The 21,370-nt window shown below is 47.5% G+C and overlaps 1 protein-coding gene across 8 annotated transcripts in view; it reads left to right on the top strand.

Annotated features, from left to right (window-relative positions):
• The window catches only part of LOC143290006 (uncharacterized), a 219,724-nt gene that overhangs the window by 153,934 nt on the left and 44,420 nt on the right, over positions 1 to 21,370 (top strand). For 7 of the 8 annotated variants that reach the window (XM_076599315.1, XM_076599314.1, XM_076599316.1 and 4 more), the window contains 5 exons: positions 5,037 to 5,209; positions 8,089 to 8,236; positions 8,938 to 9,065; positions 12,648 to 12,917; positions 17,812 to 18,689. In XM_076599315.1, the coding sequence (XP_076455430.1) occupies positions 5,037 to 5,209; positions 8,089 to 8,236; positions 8,938 to 9,065; positions 12,648 to 12,917; positions 17,812 to 18,689 (1,597 nt within the window). The remainder of the gene's footprint in view (positions 1 to 5,036; positions 5,210 to 8,088; positions 8,237 to 8,937; positions 9,066 to 12,647; positions 12,918 to 17,811; positions 18,690 to 21,370) is intronic. The other variant, XM_076599320.1, reaches the window with a different exon arrangement.

Genomic DNA, 21,370 nt, shown 5'->3' with positions numbered 1-21,370 from the left:
TTCTCGGTATCCCTGTCTCTCTGTCTCTCTGTGTACATAATTATTGTCTGTGTTCTCGGTATCCCTGTCTCTCTGTCTCTCTATCTATCTGTCTCTTTGTGTACCTATTTCTTTCTCGCTCTCTGTTCTCTGTATTTCTGTCTCTCTGCCTCTGTGTGTGTGTGTGTGTGTGTGTGTGTATGTCTGTGTGTGTGTGTGTAGGGTGTGTGTGTGTGTATAGGGTGTGTGCAGTGAGACAAGGTGGTGGAGGGCTGTGGAGCAGGATGAAGGAGGTGAAGGTGTGTGGGGGTGGGATGGGTGGGAGGATGTGGAATGTTGGGAGTGAGCCCTGGCTGCAGAATGCATGCGGGGGATACAGCACACTGGACAGACTGTTCTACACATTGGTTTCTATTGCCCCACCCCCCTCACTTCCCTCAGGACAGAGTGAACAACACTTCCCCACTTTTCTTGTCTTTTCTTTTCCTTATTTTTTTCTGCATCATTCTTATTTTCCATGTTTGATGACATTACCATTACACTGCTGATTGGCTATATCCCAACACATACAGTTGTAGCCACCTCCAGTTTTTTTTCTGGCCAAACTGATCACGGTGAAGCCACTCAGCAATGAAAGACAACAGCAGTACTCAGCTCTGCTGTTTGTGTGTGAGTGCTCATGACTTTGAACCTCTGCTTGGTTGTTTTCCCGGAGATGTAGTGTTTTAGTTCTGGTTCAGAACATCCTATGGGATGAAATGTCTGACTGTTTTCCCGGAGATGTAGTGTTTTAGTTCTGGTTCAGAACATCCTATGGGATGAAATGTCTGACTGTTTTCAGGAGATGCAGTGTTTTAGTTCTGGTTCAGAACATCCTATGGGATGAAACGTCTGACTGTTTTCAGGAGATGCAGTGTTTTAGTTCTGGTTCAGAACATCCTATGGGATGAAATGTCTGACTGTTTTCAGGAGATGTAGTGTTTTAGTTCTGGTTCAGAACATCCTATGGGATGAAATGTCTGACTGTTTTCAGGAGATGCAGTGTTTTAGTTCTGGTTCAGAACATCCTATGGGATGAAACGTCTGACTGTTTTCAGGAGATGCAGTGTTTTAGTTCTGGTTCAGAACATCCTATGGGATGAAATGTCTGACTGTTTTCAGGAGATGCAGTGTTTTAGTTCTGGTTCAGAACATCCTATGGGATGAAATGTCTGACTGTTTTCAGGAGATGCAGTGTTTTAGTTCTGGTTCAGAACATCCTATGGGATGAAATGTCTGACTGTTTTCAGGAGATGTAGTGTTTTAGTTCTGGTTCAGAACATCCTATGGGATGAAATGTCTGACTGTTTTCAGGAGATGTAGTGTTTTAGTTCTGGTTCAGAACATCCTATGGGATGAAATGTCTGACTGTTTTCAGGAGATGCAGTGTTTTAGTTCTGGTTCAGAACATCCTATGGGATGAAATGTCTGACTGTTTTCAGGAGATGCAGTGTTTTAGTTCTGGTTCAGAACATCCTATGGGATGAAATGTCTGACTGTTTTCAGGAGATGCAGTGTTTTAGTTCTGGTTCAGAACATCCTATGGGATGAAATGTCTGACTGTTTTCAGGAGATGCAGTGTTTTAGTTCTGGTTCAGAACATCCTATGGGATGAAACGTCTGACTGTTTTCAGGAGATGCAGTGTTTTAGTTCTGGTTCAGAACATCCTATGGGATGAAACGTCTGACTGTTTTCAGGAGATGCAGTGTTTTAGTTCTGGTTCAGAACATCCTATGGGATGAAACGTCTGACTGTTTTCAGGAGATGTAGTGTTTTTAGTTCTGGTTCAGAACATCCTATGGGATGAAATGTCTGACTGTTTTCAGGAGATGTAGTGTTTTAGTTCTCGGTTCAGAACCACATCCTCATGGGATGAATGTCTGACCTGGTTTTCAGGAGGATGCAGTGTTTTAGTTCTGGTTCAGACCAATCCTATGGGATGAAACGTACTGACTGTTTCAGGAGATGTAGTGTTTTAAGTTCTGGTTCAGAACAACCTATGATAAAATTGTCTGAACTGGTGTGGTGTTTTCGAGGAGATGTAGTGTTTTAGTTCTGGTTCAGTAACATCCAATGGGATGAAATGTCTGACTGTTTTCAGGAAGCATGACAGGTTTTAGTTCTGGTTTCGAACACCTATGGGATGAAACGTCTGACTGTTTTCAGGAGAAGCAGTGTTTTAGTTCTGTTCAGAACATTCCTAGGGGATGAAACGTCTGACGTTTTCAGGGAGATCATGTTTTTTAGTTCTGGTTCAGAACATCCTATGGGATTGAAACGTCTGACGGGTTGTTTCAGGAGATGTAGTGTTTTAGTTCTGGTTCAGAACATCCTATGGGATGAAATGTCTGACTGTTTTCAGGAGATGTAGTGTTTTAGTTCTGGTTCAGAACATCCTATGGGATGAAATGTCTGACTGTTTTCAGGAGATGCAGTGTTTTAGTTCTGGTTCAGAACATCCTATGGGATGAAATGTCTGACTGTTTTCAGGAGATGCAGTGTTTTAGTTCTGGTTCAGAACATCCTATGGGATGAAATGTCTGACTGTTTTCAGGAGATGCAGTGTTTTAGTTCTGGTTCAGAACATCCTATGGGATGAAATGTCTGACTGTTTTCAGGAGATGTAGTGTTTTAGTTCTGGTTCAGAACATCCTATGGGATGAAATGTCTGACTGTTTTCAGGAGATGCAGTGTTTTAGTTCTGGTTCAGAACATCCTATGGGATGAAATGTCTGACTGTTTTCAGGAGATGCAGTGTTTTAGTTCTGGTTCAGAACATCCTATGGGATGAAACGTCTGACTGTTTTCAGGAGATGTAGTGTTTTAGTTCTGGTTCAGAACATCCTATGGGATGAAATGTCTGACTGTTTTCAGGAGATGCAGTGTTTTAGTTCTGGTTCAGAACATCCTATGGGATGAAATGTCTGACTGTTTTCAGGAGATGCAGTGTTTTAGTTCTGGTTCAGAACATCCTATGGGATGAAATGTCTGACTGTTTTCAGGAGATGCAGTGTTTTAGTTCTGGTTCAGAACATCCTATGGGATGAAACGTCTGACTGTTTTCAGGAGATGCAGTGTTTTAGTTCTGGTTCAGAACATCCTATGGGATGAAACGTCTGACTGTTTTCAGGAGATGCAGTGTTTTAGTTCTGGTTCAGAACATCCTATGGGATGAAACCACTGTACTTGTATTGTATTTGTATTTCTTTTTATCACAACAGATTTGTGTTGTATTGCATTGCATTGTATTGTATTGTTTTAATTCTTTTTTTATCACAACATATTTCTCTGTGTGAAATTTTGGGCTGCTACACTACAGCGCCACCCATTTATTTGGTATTTTTTCCTGCATGCAGTTTTATTTGTATTTCCTATTGAAGTGGATTTTTCTACAGAATTTTGACAGGAACAACCCTTTTGTTGCTGTGGATTCTTTTACGTGCACTAAGTGCATGCTGCACACGGGACCTCAGTTTATCATCTCTTCCGAATGACTAGCGTCCAGACCACCACTCAGGGTATAGTGGAGGGGCAGAAAATATTGGTGGCTGAGCCATGATTCAAAACAGCACGCTCAGATTCCCTCGGTTCCTAGGTGGACGCGTTACCTCTAGGCCATCACTCCACTGACTGCGTGGTTTCAGGAAACGTGGCAGTTAATTCAGGGCTAAACCCACCAGTGACGCTGAGCATTTGACTGAGTGTGTTCAGGAAACATGGTAGTTTAGTTCAGGGCTAAACCCACCGGTGACGCTGAGCATTTGACTGAGTGTGTTCAGGAAACATGGTAGTTTAGTTCAGGGCTAAACCCACCGGTGACGCTGAGCATTTGACTGAGTGTGTTCAGGAAACATGGTAGTTTAGTTCAGGGCTAAACCCACCGGTGACGCTGAGCATTTGACTGAGTGTGTTCAGGAAACATGGTAGTTTAGTTCAGGGCTAAACCCACCGGTGACGCTGAGCATTTGACTGAGTGTGTTCAGGAAACATGGTAGTTCAGTTCAGGGCTAAACCCACCGGTGACGCTGAGCATTTGACTGAGTGTGTTCAGGAAACATGGTAGTTTAGTTCAGGGCCAAAACATACCAGTGACATGAAGCCTTTGTGTCTGATCAGGATACATAGCAGTTTTGTTCAGGGCCAAGTCACCAAAAAACACTGAACCTCTGCTATCAGGAGGCAGTAGTCTAGTTCAGGACTAAACTCACCAACGACACTGAACCTCTGAAGCTCTGCGTTCAGTAGACAGTGATTTAGTTCAGAACTAAACTCACCAACGACACTGAACCTCTGAAGCTCTGCATTCAGTAGACAGGGATTTAGTTCAGAACTAAACTCACCAACGACACTGAACCTCTGAAGCTCTGCATTCAGTAGACAGGGATTTAGTTCAGAACTAAACTCACCAACGACACTGAACCTCTGAAGCTCTGCATTCAGCAGACAGGGATTTAGTTCAGGACTAAACTCACCAACGACACTGAACCTCTGAAGCTCTGCATTCAGCAGACAGGGATTTAGTTCAGGACTAAACTCACCAACGACACTGAACCTCTGAAGCTCTGCATTCAGTAGACAGGGATTTAGTTCAGGACTAAACTCACCAATGACACTGAAGCTCTGCATTCAGCAGACAGGGATTTAGTTCAGGACTAAACTCACCAATGATGCTGAACCTCTGAATGTCAGTTTTTAGCAGACAGCAGTTTAGTCATTCAGATGAGACGATAAACCGAGGTCCCATGTGCAGCATGCAGTTAGTACATGTAAAAGAACCCACAGCAACAAAAGCGTTGTCCATCGCAAAATTCTGTAGAAAAATCTGCTTCAATAGGATAACAAAACAACAACAACAAAGAAATGTGTGGGGCTCTTCGGACAAATCCATATACGCTACACCACATCTGCCAAGCAGATGCCTGACCAGCAGCGTAACCCAACGCGCTTAACAGGGTCCACAAACCACCAGTGATGTATTAAGAAACCTCTGACCAGTGTGTGTGTGTGTGTGTTTCAGGAGACGGAGCGGCTGCAGGCGGAGGTGGAGGAGGTGAACCGAACCCTGACCTACATCCGGGCGGTGGTGCAGCAGGAGAAGCTGGAGATCCTGCCCCACTCGGCCACCCTCATCCTGGACACCGTCATGAACGTCTTCAACACGCTGCGCAACACACCCGCCGCCTCCGACAGGTGTGTGTGAGAGAGAGAGAACATGTGTGTGCGTGTGTGTGTGTGTGTGTGTGTTGGGGTGGTGGGTGGGGAAAGGTTGGGCAGGATGGGTATGGTTGTGTGTGTGTGTGTGTGTGTGTGTGTGTGTGTGTGTGTGTGTGTGTGCATGTTGGGGTGGTGGGTGGGGGGAAGGTTGGGCGGGACGGGTATGGTTGTGTGTGTGTGTGTGTGTGTGTGTGTGTGTGTGTGCATGTTGGGGTGGTGGGTGGGGGGAAGGTTGGGCGGGACGGGTATGGTTGTGTGTGTGTGTGTGTGTGTGTGTGTGTGTGTGTGTGTGTGTGTGTGCATGTTGGGGTGGTGGGTGGGGGGAAGGTTGGGCGGGACGGGTATGGTTGTGTGTGTGTGTGTGTGTGTGTGTGTGTGTGTGTGCATGTTGGGATGGTGGGTGGGGGGAAGGTTGGGCGGGACGGGTATGGTTGTGTGTGTGTGTGTGTGTGTGTGTGTGTGTGTGTGTGTGTGTGCATGTTGGGGTGGTGGGTGGGGGGAAGGTTGGGCGGGACGGGTATGGTTGTGTGTGTGTGTGTGTGTGTGTGTGTGTGTGTGTGTGTGTGTGCATGTTGGGGTGGTGGGTGGGGGGAAGGTTGGGCGGGACGGGTATGGTTGTGTGTGTGTGTGTGTGTGTGTGTGTGTGTGTGTGTGTGTGTGTGCATGTTGGGGTGGTGGGTGGGGGGAAGGTTGGGCGGGACGGGTATGGTTGTGTGTGTGTGTGTGTGTGTGTGTGTGTGTGTGTGTGTGTGTGTGTGTGCATGTTGGGGTGGTGGGTGGGGGGAAGGTTGGGCGGGACGGGTATGGTTGTGTGTGTGTGTGTGTGTGTGTGTGTGTGTGTGTGTGTGTGTGTGCATGTTGGGGTGGTGGGTGGGGGGAAGGTTGGGCGGGACGGGTATGGTTGTGTGTGTGTGTGTGTGTGTGTGTGTGTGTGTGTATGTGCGTGTGTGTGTGTGTGTGCATGTTGGGGTGGTGGGTGGGGGGGAAGGTTGGGCGGGACGGGTATGGTTGTATGTGTGTGTGTGTGTGTGTGTGCGTGTGTGCATGTTGGGGTGGTGGGTGGGGGGGAAGGTTGGGCGGGACGGGTATGGTTGTATGTGTGTGTGTGTGTGTGTGTGCGTGTGTGCATGTTGGGGTGGTGGGTGGGGGGGGAAGGTTGGGCGGGACGGGTATGGTTGTATGTGTGTGTGTGTGTGTGTGTGCGTGTGTGCATGTTGGGGTGGTGGGTGGGGGGGAAGGTTGGGCGGGACGGGTATGGTTGTGTGTGTGTGTGTGTGTGTTATGGTGGGGGGCTTCGGGGGGGTGGGAGGCGTGTTTGTCACTGTGGGTGTGGGTGTCGTGTGGGTGTCACTGTGTGTGGGTGTTGGGGGGTTGGGGAGGACAGGTATGGTTGTGTGGGGGAGGGGAGGGGGGGGGGCAGGGGGGTGAAAGGGGGGGGGGTGTCGTGTGTTACTGTGGATGTGGGTGTCGTGTCGGTGTCACTGTGTGGGTGTTGGGGAGGACAGGTATAGTTGGGGGTATGGGGGGGGTGTCGTGTGTGTCACTGTGGGTGTCGTGTTGGTGTCACTGTGTGGGTGTTGGGGAGGACAGGTATGGTTGGGGGTATGGGGGGGTGTCGTGTGTGTCACTGTGGGTGTGGGTGTGTGCGAGAAGGGTGTGTGTGTGTGAGTGTGTGTGTATATACATGTGTATGTTTGTGTGAGTGTGTTGTGTGTGTGTGTACATGTGTCGTGTACGTGCGTGGGTGGATGTGTGGGTGTGTCACTGTGCGCATGTGGGTGTGTGTAAGTGTGTGTGCATGCGTGTGTATGTGTGTGCATGCTTGTACGCATGTGTGTGTGTGTGTGTTGGGCAGTATGTTGTCTGACTGGGTGTTGGTGTTGGTGATCATGATGGTGCTGTTGTTATGGTGATGTGGTGGTGGTGGTGGTGGTGTTATTGTTGGTAGTGATGTAAGTGTTGCTGCTGTTGTAGGAAGACCTTGTTACAAGAACTGATATATATTTGTCCTTTTTATTGGTAACTGCAAGAGCTCACATTCGTCTCTTCTTTGTTTTTTTTTTTTTTCTTTTTCTTTTTTTTTTACATTTGCAGAAGCTCACATTTGTCCTTTTTGGGGCAGTTAGAAAAGTTAATATTTTTCCTCTCTTTTTTTTCTTTCTTTTTTTTGGGGGGGTGAGAGGGTGAGGGGGCAAGTCGCAAAAGTTCATAATATGTCTTTTTTTTCTTTCTTTTTTAAAATTTTTTTTTATAGAATTTACAGGAGCTGATATAGTTAGGTTTTTTGTTTTTTTTGTGGGAAGCCCTGTTACCAGAGCTGATATTTGTCATTTTTGTACGTGTTTTCTTTTCTTTTTCTTTTCTTTTTTTTTTTTTGTGGAAAGCCCAGGTACCAGAGGAGATATTTGTCTTGTTCTTTTTCTTTATTCTGTGTGGAAGCCCTGTTACCAGTGCTGATCTTTGTCTCTTCTTGTTGTTGTTGCTGAAAGTTCAGTCACCAGAGATATTTGTCATTTATTTGTGTGGAAAGCCGTGGTACCAGAGCAGATATTTGACCTTTTTTTTTTTTTTTTTTTTTTTTTTTTTTTTTTTTTAAGCCCTGTTACCAGATCAGATAATTGTCTTTTTTGTGAAAAATCCCTGTTAATAGAGCTGATTATTTTTAAGTCCTGTTACGAGAGTTGATATTTATTAATCTTTTGTGTATGTGTGTGCTGTGTGTGTGTGTGTGCATCTGTGTGTGTGTGTGGTGTGCTGTGTGTGCGTCTGTGTGTGTGTGCGTGTGTGTGTGTGCTGTGTGCGTGTGTGTGTGTGCTGTGTGCGTGTGTGTGCGTCTGTGTGCGCGCATGTTGCAGCACGGCCCTGGTGTCATGCCAGTCCAAGGTGTGCCAGAGCCTGGCACGGTTCATCCACTGGACGGACAGCCTGCTGGTGGCCCCCCAGGACGCCTTCAACAAGGACAACGCCAGAGACATCATCGACACCCTGTCCGCAGGCATCAAGGTGAGGACGATGATTCCTGTCTCTGTGTTACTGTATGTGTGTGTGCATGATGTGTATGTGTGCATATATGTATATGCGTATAAGGATGTGTGTGTTTTGGGAGGAGGGGGCTGGACAATGGGGGGAGTGTGTGTATATATAGATGAATAAATAAATGAATGATAGCAAAACTAAAAAGATCATCATTTAATCAAGATTTTTAGAAAAATTCAATCGAGGACAAGAGTGACTGTGTGGGCGTGGTAAGTGGGTCTTGGTTCTATTTTTTATCGGGGGAGGGTGTGGTAGGGCGTGGGGGGGTTTGTAAGTTGTGGAGATGTTTGTAGACCAAGGAGAACATGGTAACAGTGATGATGATCACAAGAGCAAGAACATGTTCATAGGTCAGAGGGTATGCAGATGACAGGGATCAAAGCCATGGGGAGCTGTGAGGTCAAGGTCGCAGAGATCTTTGGGGTCAGGGGAGGTAAAAAAATAGGATGCGCTGGTGGTGAGGCAGTATGAGAGGAGTTTGGCAAACGAGACAGTGCATGTTTGTGTGAGTGTATGTGTGTGTGTGTGTGTGTGTGTGTGTGCGTGCTTGGTGGCCGTGTGTGTGTGTGTGCGTGTGTGTATGTGTGTGTGTGTATGTGTGTATATACATACATGTCTGACAGTGTGTGTGTGTGTGTGTGTGTGTGTGTGTGTGTGTGTGTGTGCAGGAGCTGAGCGAGCTGTGGCTGGACAAGATGACCAACCACAAGGCCACCACGCCCAAGTCCCCCCCTGCCTCCTCCTCCTCCTCCTCCTCCATTGGGCAGGGGCCCCACCTGGCCCCCCCTCATGACGGGTGAGTCCTCCCCCCACCTCTCTGCCTCCTTCACCCCTTCCCTTCCTCACCCTCACATCCCTTCTCTCCCTCCCTCCCCCCCCTTCACCCCTTCCCTTCCTCACCCTCACATCCCTTCCCTTCCTCACCCTCACATCCCTTCTCTCCCTCCCTCCCCTTCCCCCCTCTTCACCCCTTCCCTTCCTCACCCTCACATCCCTTCTCTCCCTCCCTCCCCTTCCCCCCCCTCCTTCACCCCTTCCCTTCCTCACCCTCACATCCCTTCTCTCCCTCCCTCCCCTTCCCCCCCCCCCTTCACCCCTTCCCTTCCTCACCCTCACATCCCTTCTCTCCCTCCCTCCCCCCCCCTCCTTCACCCCTTCCCTTCCTCACCCTCACATCCCTTCTCTCCCTCCCTCCCTCCCCCTCCTTCACCCCTTCCCTTCCTCACCCTCACATCCCTTCTCTCCCTCCCTCCATCCCCTTCCCCCCCCTTCCCCCCTTCCCTTCCTCCACCCTCACATCCCTTCCTCCCTCCCCCCCTTCCCCCCCCTTCCCCTTCCCTTCCTCACCCTCACATCCCTCTCTCCCTCCCTCCCCCCCCTTCACCCCCCTTTCACCCCCCTTCCTCTCACCCTCACATCCCTTCTCTCCCTCCCTCCCCCCTCCCCTTCCTTCCCCCCCTTCCTTCCTCACCCTCACATCCCTTCTCCTCCTCCCCTCACCCCTCCCTCTCCCTACATCCCTCCTCCCTCCTCCCCTCCTTCACCCCTTCCCTTCCTCACCTCACATCCCTTCCCCTCACCTCCCCTCCCCCCCCCTTTCCCCCACCCCTTCTCCCCCCTCCCCTCCCTCCTTCCTCCCTCTCCCTCCCTCCCCCCCTTCCCCCTTCCCTTCCTCACCCTCACATCCCTCTCTCCTCCCTCCCCCCCCTTCCCCCTTCCCTTCCTCACCCTCACATCCTCTCTCCCTCCCTCCCCTTCCCCCCCTTCACCCCTTCCCTTCCTCACCCTCACATCCCTTCTCTCCGTCCCTCCCCTTCCCCCCTCCTTCACCCCTTCCCTTCCTCACCCTCACATCCCTTCTCTCCGTCCCTCCCCTTCCCCCCTCCTTCACCCCTTCCCTTCCTCACCCTCACATCCCTTCTCTCCCTCCCTCCCCTTCCCCCCCCCCCCTTCACCCCCTTCCCTTCCTCACCCTCACATCCCTTCTCTCCGTCCCTCCCCTTCCCCCCCCCCCCTTCACCCCTTCCCTTCCCCCCCTCCTTCACCCCTTCCCTTCCTCACCCTCACATCCCTTCTCTCCCTCCCTCCCCTTCCCCCCCCCCCTTCACCCCTTCCCTTCCTCACCCTCACATCCCTTCTCTCCCTCCCTCCCCTTCCCCCCCCCTTCACCCCCCCCCCTTCACCCCTTCCCTTCCTCACCCTCACATCCCTTCTCTCCCTCCCTCCCCCTCTTCACCCCTTCCCTTCCTCACCCTCACATCCCTTCTCTCCCTCCCTCCCCTTCCCCCCCCCCCTTCACCCCTTCCCTTCCTCACCCTCACATCCCTTCTCTCCCTCCCTCCCTCCCTCCCCCCCTTCACCCCTTCCCTTCCTCACCCTCACATCCCTTCTCTCCGTCCCTCCCCTCCCCCCCCCCTTCACCCCTTCCCTTCCTCACCCTCACATCCCTTCTCTCCCTCCCTCCCCTTCCCCCCCCCCTTCACCCCTTCCCTTCCTCACCCTCACATCCCTTCTCTCCCTCCCCTCCCCCTCTTCACCCCTTCCCTTCCTCACCCTCACATCCCTTCTCTCCCTCCCTCCCTCCCTCCCCCCCCTTCACCCCTTCCCTTCCTCACCCTCACATCCCTTCTCTCCCTCCCTCCCTCCCCCCCCCTTCACCCCTTCCCTTCCTCACCCTCACATCCCTTCTCTCCCTCCCTCCCTCCCTCCCCCCCCTTCACCCCTTCCCTTCCTCACCCTCACATCCCTTCTCTCCCTCCCCTTCCTCCCCCTCCTTCACCCCTTCCCTTCCTCACCCTCACATCCCTTCTCTCCCTCCCTCCCTCCCCTTCACATCCCTTCTCTCCCTCCCTCCCTCCCCTTCCCTTCCTCACCCTCAGATTCCTTCTCTCCCTCCCCTTCCCCTCCTTCACCCCTTCCCTTCCTCACCCTCAGATTCCTTCTCTCCCTCCCCTTCCCCCCCCTTCACCCCTTCCCTTCCTCACCCTCACATCCCTTCTCTCCCTCCCCTTCCCCCTCCTTCACCCCTTCCCTTCCTCCCCCTCACATCCCTTCTCTCCCTCCCCTTCCCCCCTTCACCCCTTCCCTTCCTCACCCTCACATCCCTTATCTCCCTCCCTCCCTCCCCTTCCCTTCCTCACCCTCACATCCCTTCTCTCCCTCCCTCTGACTCCCTCCCCCTCCTTCACTGGGTTGACATGACCTCCTTTCACCCCTCTCTTTATGCATTAACCCATTGTGCTCCAGGTGCCAGTTGACTTGTACCATGATTGACTTCCCTCCCCCTCCTTCACTGGGTTGACATGACCTCCTTTCACCCCTCTCTTTATGCATTAACCCATTGTGCTCCAGGTGCCAGTTGACTTGTACCATGATTGACTTCCCCTGTGGACCAGGTATGAGTATTGTTGCTTGTGTACATCTGGCATTCTCATCAACTGAACTGTTTATGGATTCCGGAAGAGTGAAAGCGAATTTTGTTTGACCAGTGAAATCAACAGTTCTCCAACTATTTTGGCCGTTTCAGCGAATCACATTGCTTTCTTCTGCAGTGGTTGGTCTCGTGTAGTGCTGGGTCAGGGGAGTTGTAGCAGACTTTCAGCTGTGGGGTAGAATGAGTTAATGTTTGAATGATGTCTTGTTTTTTTAATACTGTATACAAGAAGTTAAGTAACTGCACTGTGCAGCTGCTACTACTGGTGGTAGATGTTATTTCCTGGGTGATAATATCACCCTGCCTTGTGAATATTTCTAGTCGCTGTGTTACTTAATAGCTGTTGGCAGATTTTTTATCCTTGATGATAGTGCTGCCCTTGCCTTGTAAAAAAAAAAAAAAAAAAAAAAGCTTCTGTGTTAGCGGTTGTGTTTATTTCATGTCTGTGTGTTTTGTGAAATAGTAATTTTAGTCGAGTCAGCTCTTGCAAAACAAATGGATTTTTTCAATCATTTGGATTGTACGTAATTGTGACCGTCGAGTGCAGTGATCACTAGGATGATTGTGTGGGTGATTTTTACTGCTTCTTTCCGTACTTGTACATATTATACATGTGTATTTATATTATTTCCCTTCTCCAACCCTTTTCCACCTGCAAGAAGATTTTTAAAATTTTTTTATCATCATCCCCAGTGTATATAAAAACAAAAAAACAGCGAAAAAAAAAAAAAAAGAGAGAGAGAGAAAAAGGTAGTATCACTGTTGTTTCCCTTTTAGACACCCACCCCCACACCTCACTCTCCTTTGCATACCTCTCCTACCCTCTCTTCACCCCAGCACCCCTGCTTACCTCGGCTTCTTGGTTTCCTTTTATTCCTTCACCACTGCCACAACCTGACCTGACCTTGACCTTGACCTGGCTTTGGGGGCTTGGGGGTCGCTCAGCATCCGACGCGTGTCACTGCCGGACATTCCGCTGACCCCGCGGGAACAGGAGATCCTGGTGCAGACCAGCGAACTGGGCGGTAACTACGACAACCTGGACGGGGCCAGGAATGCCTCCTCCTCCTCTTCCACTGGGGGCAGGGGCGGTGCCGGCTCCATGTTCACCTTCGACCACGACCCCCTCCACCACCACCACCACCACCACACCGACCCTGGTGCTCCTCCCCCAAAGCCTCCCCTCCCAGCCACTGCCAACAACATTGTGCCAAAGTAGGGGCTCCTGGCTTTGTGCCAAAAGATGGGCTGTGGCTTGTACCAAAGTAGGCTGTAATTTTGGCAAATGAAGTAGGCTCCATTTTGTGCCTACTAGCTTGTGCTAAAGTAGGCTCCAGTTTGTGCCTACTAGCTTGTGCTAAAGTAGGCTCCACTTTGTGCCTACTAGTGTGTGCTAAAGTAGGTTCCATTTTGTGCCTCCTAGTTTGTGCTAAAGTAGGCTCCAGTTTGAGCTGAAGTAGGCTCCAGTTTGTGCCTACTAGTTTCTGCTGAAGTAGACTCCAGTTTGTGCCTACTAGTTTGTGCTAAAGTAGGCTCCAGTTTGTGTGCACTAGTTTGTGCTAAAGTAGGTTCCAATGTATACCTACTAGTGTGTGTTAAAGTAGGCTCCAGTTTGTGCCTACTAGCTTGTGCTAAAGTAGGCTCCAGTTTGTGCCTACTAGTGTGTGCTGAAGTAGGCTCCAGTTTGTGCTTACTAGTGTGTGCTAAAGTAGGTTCCAATTTATACCTACTAGTGTGTGCTAAAGTAGGCTCCAGTTTGTGCCTACTAGTTTGTACTAAAGTAGGCTCCAGTTTGTGCCTACTAGTTTGTGCTAAAGTAGGTTCCAATTTATACCTACTAGTGTGTGCTAAAGTAGGCTCCAGTTTGTGCCTACTAGCTTGTGCTAAAGTAGGCTCCAGTTTGTGCCTACTAGTGTGTGCTGAAGTAGGCTCCAGTTTGTGCCTACTAGTGTGTGCTAAAGTAGGCTGCAGTTTGTGCCTACTAGTGTGTGCTAAAGTAGGCTCTAGTTTGTGCCTACAAGTGTGTGCTGAAGTAGGCTCCAGTTTATGCCTACTAGTGTGTGCTAAAGTAGGCTCCAGTTTATGCCTGCTAGTGTGTGCTAAAGTAGGCTCCAGTTTGTGCCTGCTGGTGTGTGCTGAAGTAGGCTCCAGTTTGTGCCTACTAGTGTGTGCTAAAGTAGGCTCCAGTTTGTGCCTGCTGGTGTGTGCAAAAGAAGGCTCCAGTTTGTGCCTACTAGTCGTGATAAAGTAGGCTGAGGTCTTTGTCAAATACTTTGTGCTAAAATAGGGCTTTGGCATATGCCATAGTGGGCTCCAGTTTGTGCCAAAGTTGGCAGTAACTTGTGCCAAAGTAAGCAATAGTTAATGCCAAAGTAGGGCTCAGGTTTGCTCTGTAGTTGGCTGTGGCTTGTGCCGTAATTAGCTTCTTTTTTTTTTTGTCAAGAGTAGGCTGTACTTTGTTTGGTTCTTTAAATGGGCTGTATTTTGTGCCAAAGTTGGTGGTTGCTTCTGCCAAAGCAAATTCTGGTTTGTGCCAAAATAAGTTTTAGTTTGTGCTAAAGTAGGCTCTTGTCTTTGCTTACTAGTTTGTGCCAAAGTTGACTTCTGCTTGTTCAAAGTTGGCTGTAGTTTGTTGTAAAACAGGCTTTTTTTTTTTTCCCCAAAGTTGGTTCTTGTTTGTGCTACTAAAGTTGGTTCTAGTTTTTGTCAAAGTCAGTTTTAGTTTGTGTCAAATTAGTCCCTTGTATGTGGTACCAAAACAGACGAGTTTGTGCTACCAAAGTTGGTTCCAGCATATACTTGCTAAATATGTTCTTGCTTGTGCCAAAGTAGGCTCTTGTTTGTGCTACCAAAGTACGCCTTACTTCGTGCTACCAAAGTTCGTTCTAGTCCATGCTACCAAAATTGGTTGTAGTTTACGCTACTAAAGTTTGTGCTAGTTTGTGCCATATTCGGATGTGTAACATGTGTCAAAGTAGTCTTTAGTTTCTGCTGCCAAAGCAGGCTCTAGTTTGCGCTACCAAAGAAGGCTATAGTTTGTACTGTCAAATTAGGCTTTAGTTCGTGCCAAGTTGCTACCAAAATTGGCTGTAGTTTGTGTACCAAAGTTGGTAGTAGTTTGTGCTACCAAAGTTTGCAGTAGTCTGTGTTACTTAAGTTGGTAGTAGTTTGTGCTACCAAAGTTTGCAGTAGTTTGCTACCAAAGTTTGCAGTAGTTTGTGTTACTTAAGTTGGCAGTGGTCTGTGTTTCTTGAGTTGGCAGTAGTTTGTGCTACCAAAGTTGGCAGTAGTTTGTGTTACTTAAGTTGGCAGTGGTCTGTGTTTCTTGAGTTGGCAGTAGTTTGTGCTACCAAAGTTGGCAGTAGTTTGTGTTACTTTAGTTGGCAGTGGTCTGTGTTACGGAAGTTGGCAGTAGTTTGTGTTACTTAAGTTGGCAATAGTTTCTGTTACTTGAGTTGGCAGTAGTTTCAGTTACTTTAGTTGGCAGTAGTTTCTGTTACTTGAGTTGGCAGTAGTTTGTGTTACTTAAGTTGGCAATAGTTTCTGTTACTTGAGTTGGCAGTAGTTTGTGTTACTTTAGTTGGCAGTGGTCTGTGTTATGGAAGTTGGCAGTAGTTTGTGTTACTTAAGTTGGCAATAGTTTCTGTTACTTGAGTTGGCAGTAGTTTGTGTTACTTTAGTTGGCAGTAGTTTGTGTTTCGGAAGTTGGCAGTAAGTTGGCAGTAGTTTGTGTTATTTATGTTGGCAGTAAGTTGGCAGTAGTTTGTGTTACTTAAGTTGGCAGTAGTTTGTGTTTCGGAAGTTGGCAGTAAGTTGGCAGTAGTTTGTGTTACTTAAGTTGGCAGTAGTTTGTGTTATTTATGTTGGCAGTAAGTTGGCAGTAGTTTGTGTTACTTAAGTTGGCAGTAGTTTGTGTTAAGTTGGCAGTAGTTTGTGTTACTTAAGTTAGTAGTTTGTGTTACTTAAGTTGGCAGTAGTTTGTGCAAAGTTGGCAGTAGTTTGTGTTACTTAAGTTGGCAGTAGTTTGTGTTACTTAAGTTAGTAGTTTGTGTTACTTATGTTGGCAGTAGTTTGTGCAAAGTTGGCAGTAGTTTGTGTTACTTAAGTTGGCAGTAGTTTGTGTTACTTAAGTTGGCAGTAGTTTGTGTTACTTAAGTTGGCAGTAGTTTGTGTTACTTAAGTTAGTAGTTTGTGTTACTTAAGTTGGCAGTAGTTTGTGCAAAGTTGGCAGTAGGTTGTGTTACTGAAATTGGCAGTAGTTAGTTGGCAGTAATTTGTGCAAAGTTGGCTTTGACTCAATGGTCTCTGCCTGAGGATTGGGGCAGGAGGGTAGGTTGGGTGGATGGGGGGAAAGTTATCAAAGATACAGAGTCTGCTCCCGGATAGAGAGAGAGAGAGAGAGAGAGAGAGAGTTTTCAGCATGTCTTGTGTATTCACTAATGTGTTTTGCATTGTCCCTTCTTTCATTCCTTGTTTTTGTTTTTTTTATTGTGTGTGTGTGTGTTTGTGGTGGTGGTGGTGGTGGTTTTTTGTGTGATTGTGTGTGAGCGGATGTGTTGGTGGTGGGGGTGGTAGTGGTGGTGGTTGTGTGTGTGATGTGTGTGGTGGTATGTATGTTTTCCTCATTTATGTTTGTTTTTTTTCCCTTGCTTGTCAGTTTTATAGTTTAAAATATATTATTTTCTGCTTACTTGTTCAACTTTTTGTGTGTTTTTGGTTTATGTATATTTCTTTCTTATTCGCCTTCCTTCCTTTCTTTCTGGTTTGATTTTTTGTTTTGTTTTGTTTTGATCTTTCTTTTTTTTCCTCTCTCTTAGTTCTTACTGCTGATTTGAATTAGTATGAACTGTGATCTGCCATATCAGTTATTGGGTTTTTTTTTTCTTTGAGTGGAGTCGGGTGTGTGTGGGAGGGGGGTTGGGGGGGGGGGGGGAGTTTTGCTCCGTTATTTGTTTCTTGTGCAGGCGTCCTATGAGCAGCTTTGTCTTCTCGATTTGTTTGGATTTTTTGTGTGTTGTATTGTATTGTATTGTTTTTTGTCACAACACATTTCCCAGTCTGTGAAATTTGGGAGAGCACGCCACTGCAGTTCAGCACTATGGGTTTTTTGTTTGTTTTGTTTTGTTTTTGGTTGTTGTTTTTTCTTTGTTGTTGTTTGTTTGTTTGTCTTTTCGTTGTTGTTGTTTTTCTGTCTGCGCGTGTATTTATTTTCCAACCAAAGTAGATTTTCCCTGGCAACCTCCTTTTTGCTGTGGGTTCTTTTACTTGCGCAAATTGCACGCTATGCATGGGACGTCTCAGTTCATCGTCTGATCCAAATGACTAGCATCCAGACCAAGAGTCAAGGTCTGGTGGAGGGGGAGAAGATAGCGTAGAGTGTGAGGTTTGATCCCCTGTGTTCAGATTCTCTCACTTCCTAGGCAGGTGTGTCTTACCACTGGGCCATCACTCCACATTTGACGTCTTTCCACTGTCACTGATTTTAGATGTCTCTTCTTCCTTCCGCTTGGCAGTGTGTATGTTTTTCTGTACAGAAGTACAACTAACAGCTCTTTTTGGGTTGTTTTTTGTTGTTGTTTTTTTAAGCTCCATTTTCATTTGTGAGCAAACATGTGTATGTATAATATGTGTGTAAGTGTTTACGTAGGTGTATAAGTGTACATGCTATTGGTGCATGTATGTGGATGTGGGCGTGTGTACATGAATACATGCTTTTGTGCATGTGCAAGCTTGTATATGTGTGTGCATCTGTGTGCACATGGAAGACATGCGTGTATGTGTGTGTGTGTGTGTGTGAGAGCGTATGTGTGAGTGTGTATTTGTGTGCCTGTGCATGTGTTGTGAAAGTTTCCTGCAGCCATTGTCTGTTGTCTGCTGCAGGTCAGGTGAACAGTGTGAATCCAAGAGTTCTGTATCGTCATTACCCCCTTTGTTTTGCTCTTACTGTCTTTATATTCATGACTGTATGCTGAAAACAAAAAGAGAGAAAGTAACATTCTTTGTTGCTCAGAAAGAAATGGTGATAGTTTCTGAAATGATGTTGTTTCCCATGCATGGAAGCTGTGCCCACAGTCCGTCTCTAAAACCGATGCTGTTTCCATGGTAACAGATTGCTCCAGCAGCACCAGGGAGGAGGAGCTCCAGACGTCACCAACGGCGACGACCTCATCCCGCCTCCACTCCCTCAGAAGCGGCGATCGCACAACGAGATGATGAGCTCGCTAGGGTCACTGGGGTCGTCCCTGGGCAGCGGGCAGACGACGCCGACAGGGCCCGGCGGTCTGGCGGGGTCGGATCTGACCCTGGGGTCCACAGCGTCCTCCAGCAGCAGCCGCAGCTCCAACCTGGACTTCTCCGGGGAGGACCTCCGCTCTTCGGGGCTGTCCTCCGGTGGGGTGTCCTCAGTGGTGGTGTGTCGCTCGTCCAGCAGCTCCACCTACACCCGCACCTCCAGCGAAACACGCATCACCTCCAGCCTGGAGAGCAGGAACAGCGGAGGCGGCAGCGGTGGAGCGGGGAAGCCCTTCGAAGAGATCAACGCGCTGACCTCGGAGATCAAGAGACTGACGTCCAGCATCGAGGACATCCCTCCCCCACTGCCGGCAAAGAAGGGCACGCTGCAGCGGCTGATGTCGCAGTACGACAACATGCCCGACGGGGCCGGCCAGACGTTCTCTTCTTCACTGTCCTCCTCCGTGGTCTGTTCCTCCACCACAGTGCTGACTTCCCGAACGGTGATCAGCCGCACCATGGAGTCCTCTACCCGCTACAACTCTGCCACCGCCGCTTCCTCTTCCTCCTCCTCCTCACAGCCACCGCCAGGCCTGCAGAGGGCGCCACACAGCGCCGCCTCCTTCCTGTCGGAAGAGCGGGCCTCCAGCTCCCTGCACGAGACCTACTCCAGCTCCGAGACCTTCTCATCCGCCTCGCACTCCAGCACGGAGAGTCTGCCCAAGCCCCCGCCCCTGCCTCCAAAGAAACGTCACAGTGAGTGTTGGTCATGTGGGCCCTGCTGTCCCCGTGTTTCTTTCTTTCTGCTGTGGGGGTCGCTGGCGGCTGTTGTCTTTTGCTCACTTAGCACTGCCGCTTTTCTCCCCTCATTTTCCCAGCAGACAGCCCATTTGCATGGTTAGTAAAAAAAAAAATTTAAAAAAAATTTAATTACCAAAAACCAAATATTAGAAGTTATGAACTGAAATTTTCCAGACTGATCAGTAACGGAATTGGTTAGCTGGGGACAAAATATAAAACTTTCTCCCTTCTTATGCTATCTTCCATCGAGATGATGAAACTATCAATAATTTTTGTTTGAAATTTGCACATACCGATGACTTGTAAATGAATCTAGGAAAGCACAATGAGCTTGAAACGATTTGAATTCAGAGCATTATAAAGCCTCAGTTGGGCTCCTTCGTCTGAAACAGTTGTCAGCTTTGTGAATGGGAAGAAATTCAGACGCTACTGTCGACACACACTGTTCACTTGAGCCAGTCACTTCGAAAAGTACTCTCCTGCTCGTGAGCACATCATCAAACTTAGCTTTTATTGGTTGCATTGGAAAGTGGAAAAGTCAATTGAGATATTTTTAGCTTATAACGTCATTAGACAAATGAGGTGCCACTCCAAAAATTCAAAAGGTTATGAAGCACCGATCTGGCTCCTTTGTCTGAAAGAGTTGTCAACAGCAGGGCCTTGATCGGGACCCATTGTCTGGGGTGAGTTAACTCTTTCTGTACTAAGGTACGCTATAGCATACCTCACGCGCACAGTGCTTTGTTACTGTGGTTCATAGGTTAACGGTTTTGTGCGAAACTAAACGGCACATCTCTGTTCTACAGTCACCTGAAAGTGCACCTGTACTTTCATTGTGGCTGAAAATGCCTTTGTTTGAATACAATACATTTGAGCATACAGTCACCCTTCTCGCTCGCTCACTGGACAAGATGGAGACTCCATCAACTTCGGCAAGTACTGTGGCTCAAACCCAAATGCAAACTGATTCTATAGTGGATATCCACTGTGCATACACATTTGCCAGTTCGATTGCTACAGTTCAGAAGTGTCTATGGTTACAAAAGACCACACTTGTAACTGTATGAGAAAAACCTACCCCCTATATGTCAGTTATGAAACACACAGATTTTTTTTTCAAAATACAAATCAGTCAGTAATTAAATGAGTGCTTTGAAGCTTTGCCAAATGTTAGTCCATTCTATTCTTTATATTATCACAAAATTTCACAGCTTTATGTACTTGCATTCTTTTATAGATATTTTTCCTGTAACATAAACAAACAGCCAGTACAGAGAATATAAAGAAAGACATCATCAGGCAGTATAGAATGGGTTAACCCTTTCACTGCCAAACTCGCATTTATGCAGCAGCTAGGTAGATGACCCATGTCACTGAAGGGTGACCAGATCATTGGTCTGTTATCCACGAACCTACTGCTCTTAATGTTTGGTGGTAAGAAAGGCCATATTTTCTACAGATCACACGGGGAATCCCCAGGAATTCTTAGACACCACATTTTCTGTGTTTATAGCACAAGGGAATTTGCACTTGAAATTAAATGGCGGTGAAAGGGTTCAACCTCGCCCTTTGAGAAACAGCTCCTCACACCTTTTGTCTGCTTGTGTTGATGAGGGTTGGCTTCCATCCCTTTGGCTCAGAGTGCTGCGTGTAATAATGATAATAATGATAATAATAATAATAATAATGAATATTTGGATGCCCTGTCTCCGGAGAGCCCAGAGCTTTAACAAATACAATTCCACACACATACCTTGATGCCGATACACTTCATAACATTCATTTGCCCATACGCATCACAAAATAAAAAGGTCACACACACACACACACACACACACACACACACACACACACACACACACACACACACACACACACACACACACACACCAGGCATTCATGCCAATAAAGCCCCATTCCTCTCTCCACCCACCAACAGTCGCAGACAGACACACAGGGCAGGAAAACTAATCATAACAACTGTGGGAAAAGGTGAATTTTGAGAGCTGATTTGAATGAGGGCAAAAAGTGAGCGTGTTGGACAGAATAAGGGAGTTTGTTCCAGATGACAGGTCCAATGAAAGAGAAAGCACGTTCCCCATGGAGTTTCTTTTGCCTGTTTGGTATGCGAAAAATGCAAGGAGGAATGCAGAGACCGAGACCTCCTGCAGAGACCGAGACGGAAAATAGATCTGGAGGAGTTCCTGGAGATAAGGAGGAGCAGAGCCAGAGATAACATTATAACAAGTAGTGGCAATCTTGTACTGAATTCTGAAAGAAGCGGGTAGCCAGTGCAGTTCTGCATGTGTGTGAATGACTGGTGGGAAGGGGCTTTGTCTCTGCTCAAGATTCAGCACTACATAAATACATATTGTTGCGCTATGTAAATACACATTATTGTGCTATATAATTTATAATTATGCATATTGTTGCGCTATATGAATACATATTATTGCGCTATATAAATACATATTATTTTGCTGTATGAATACATATTATTGCAGTATTGAAGTATATATTATTGTGCTATGTAAATACATATCATTGTGCTACATAAATACATATTATTGCACTATATAATTACACATTATTGCTCCATATAAATACACATTATTGCGCTATATAAACACATTGTT

The sequence above is a fragment of the Babylonia areolata genome, chromosome 14 (genome assembly GCF_041734735.1).
Source record: "Babylonia areolata isolate BAREFJ2019XMU chromosome 14, ASM4173473v1, whole genome shotgun sequence".
In the NCBI taxonomy this organism is placed as follows: domain Eukaryota; kingdom Metazoa; phylum Mollusca; class Gastropoda; order Neogastropoda; family Buccinidae; genus Babylonia; species Babylonia areolata.
Note: the sequence above shows the minus strand (reverse complement) of the source record. Positions and strands in the feature narration are given on the sequence as shown.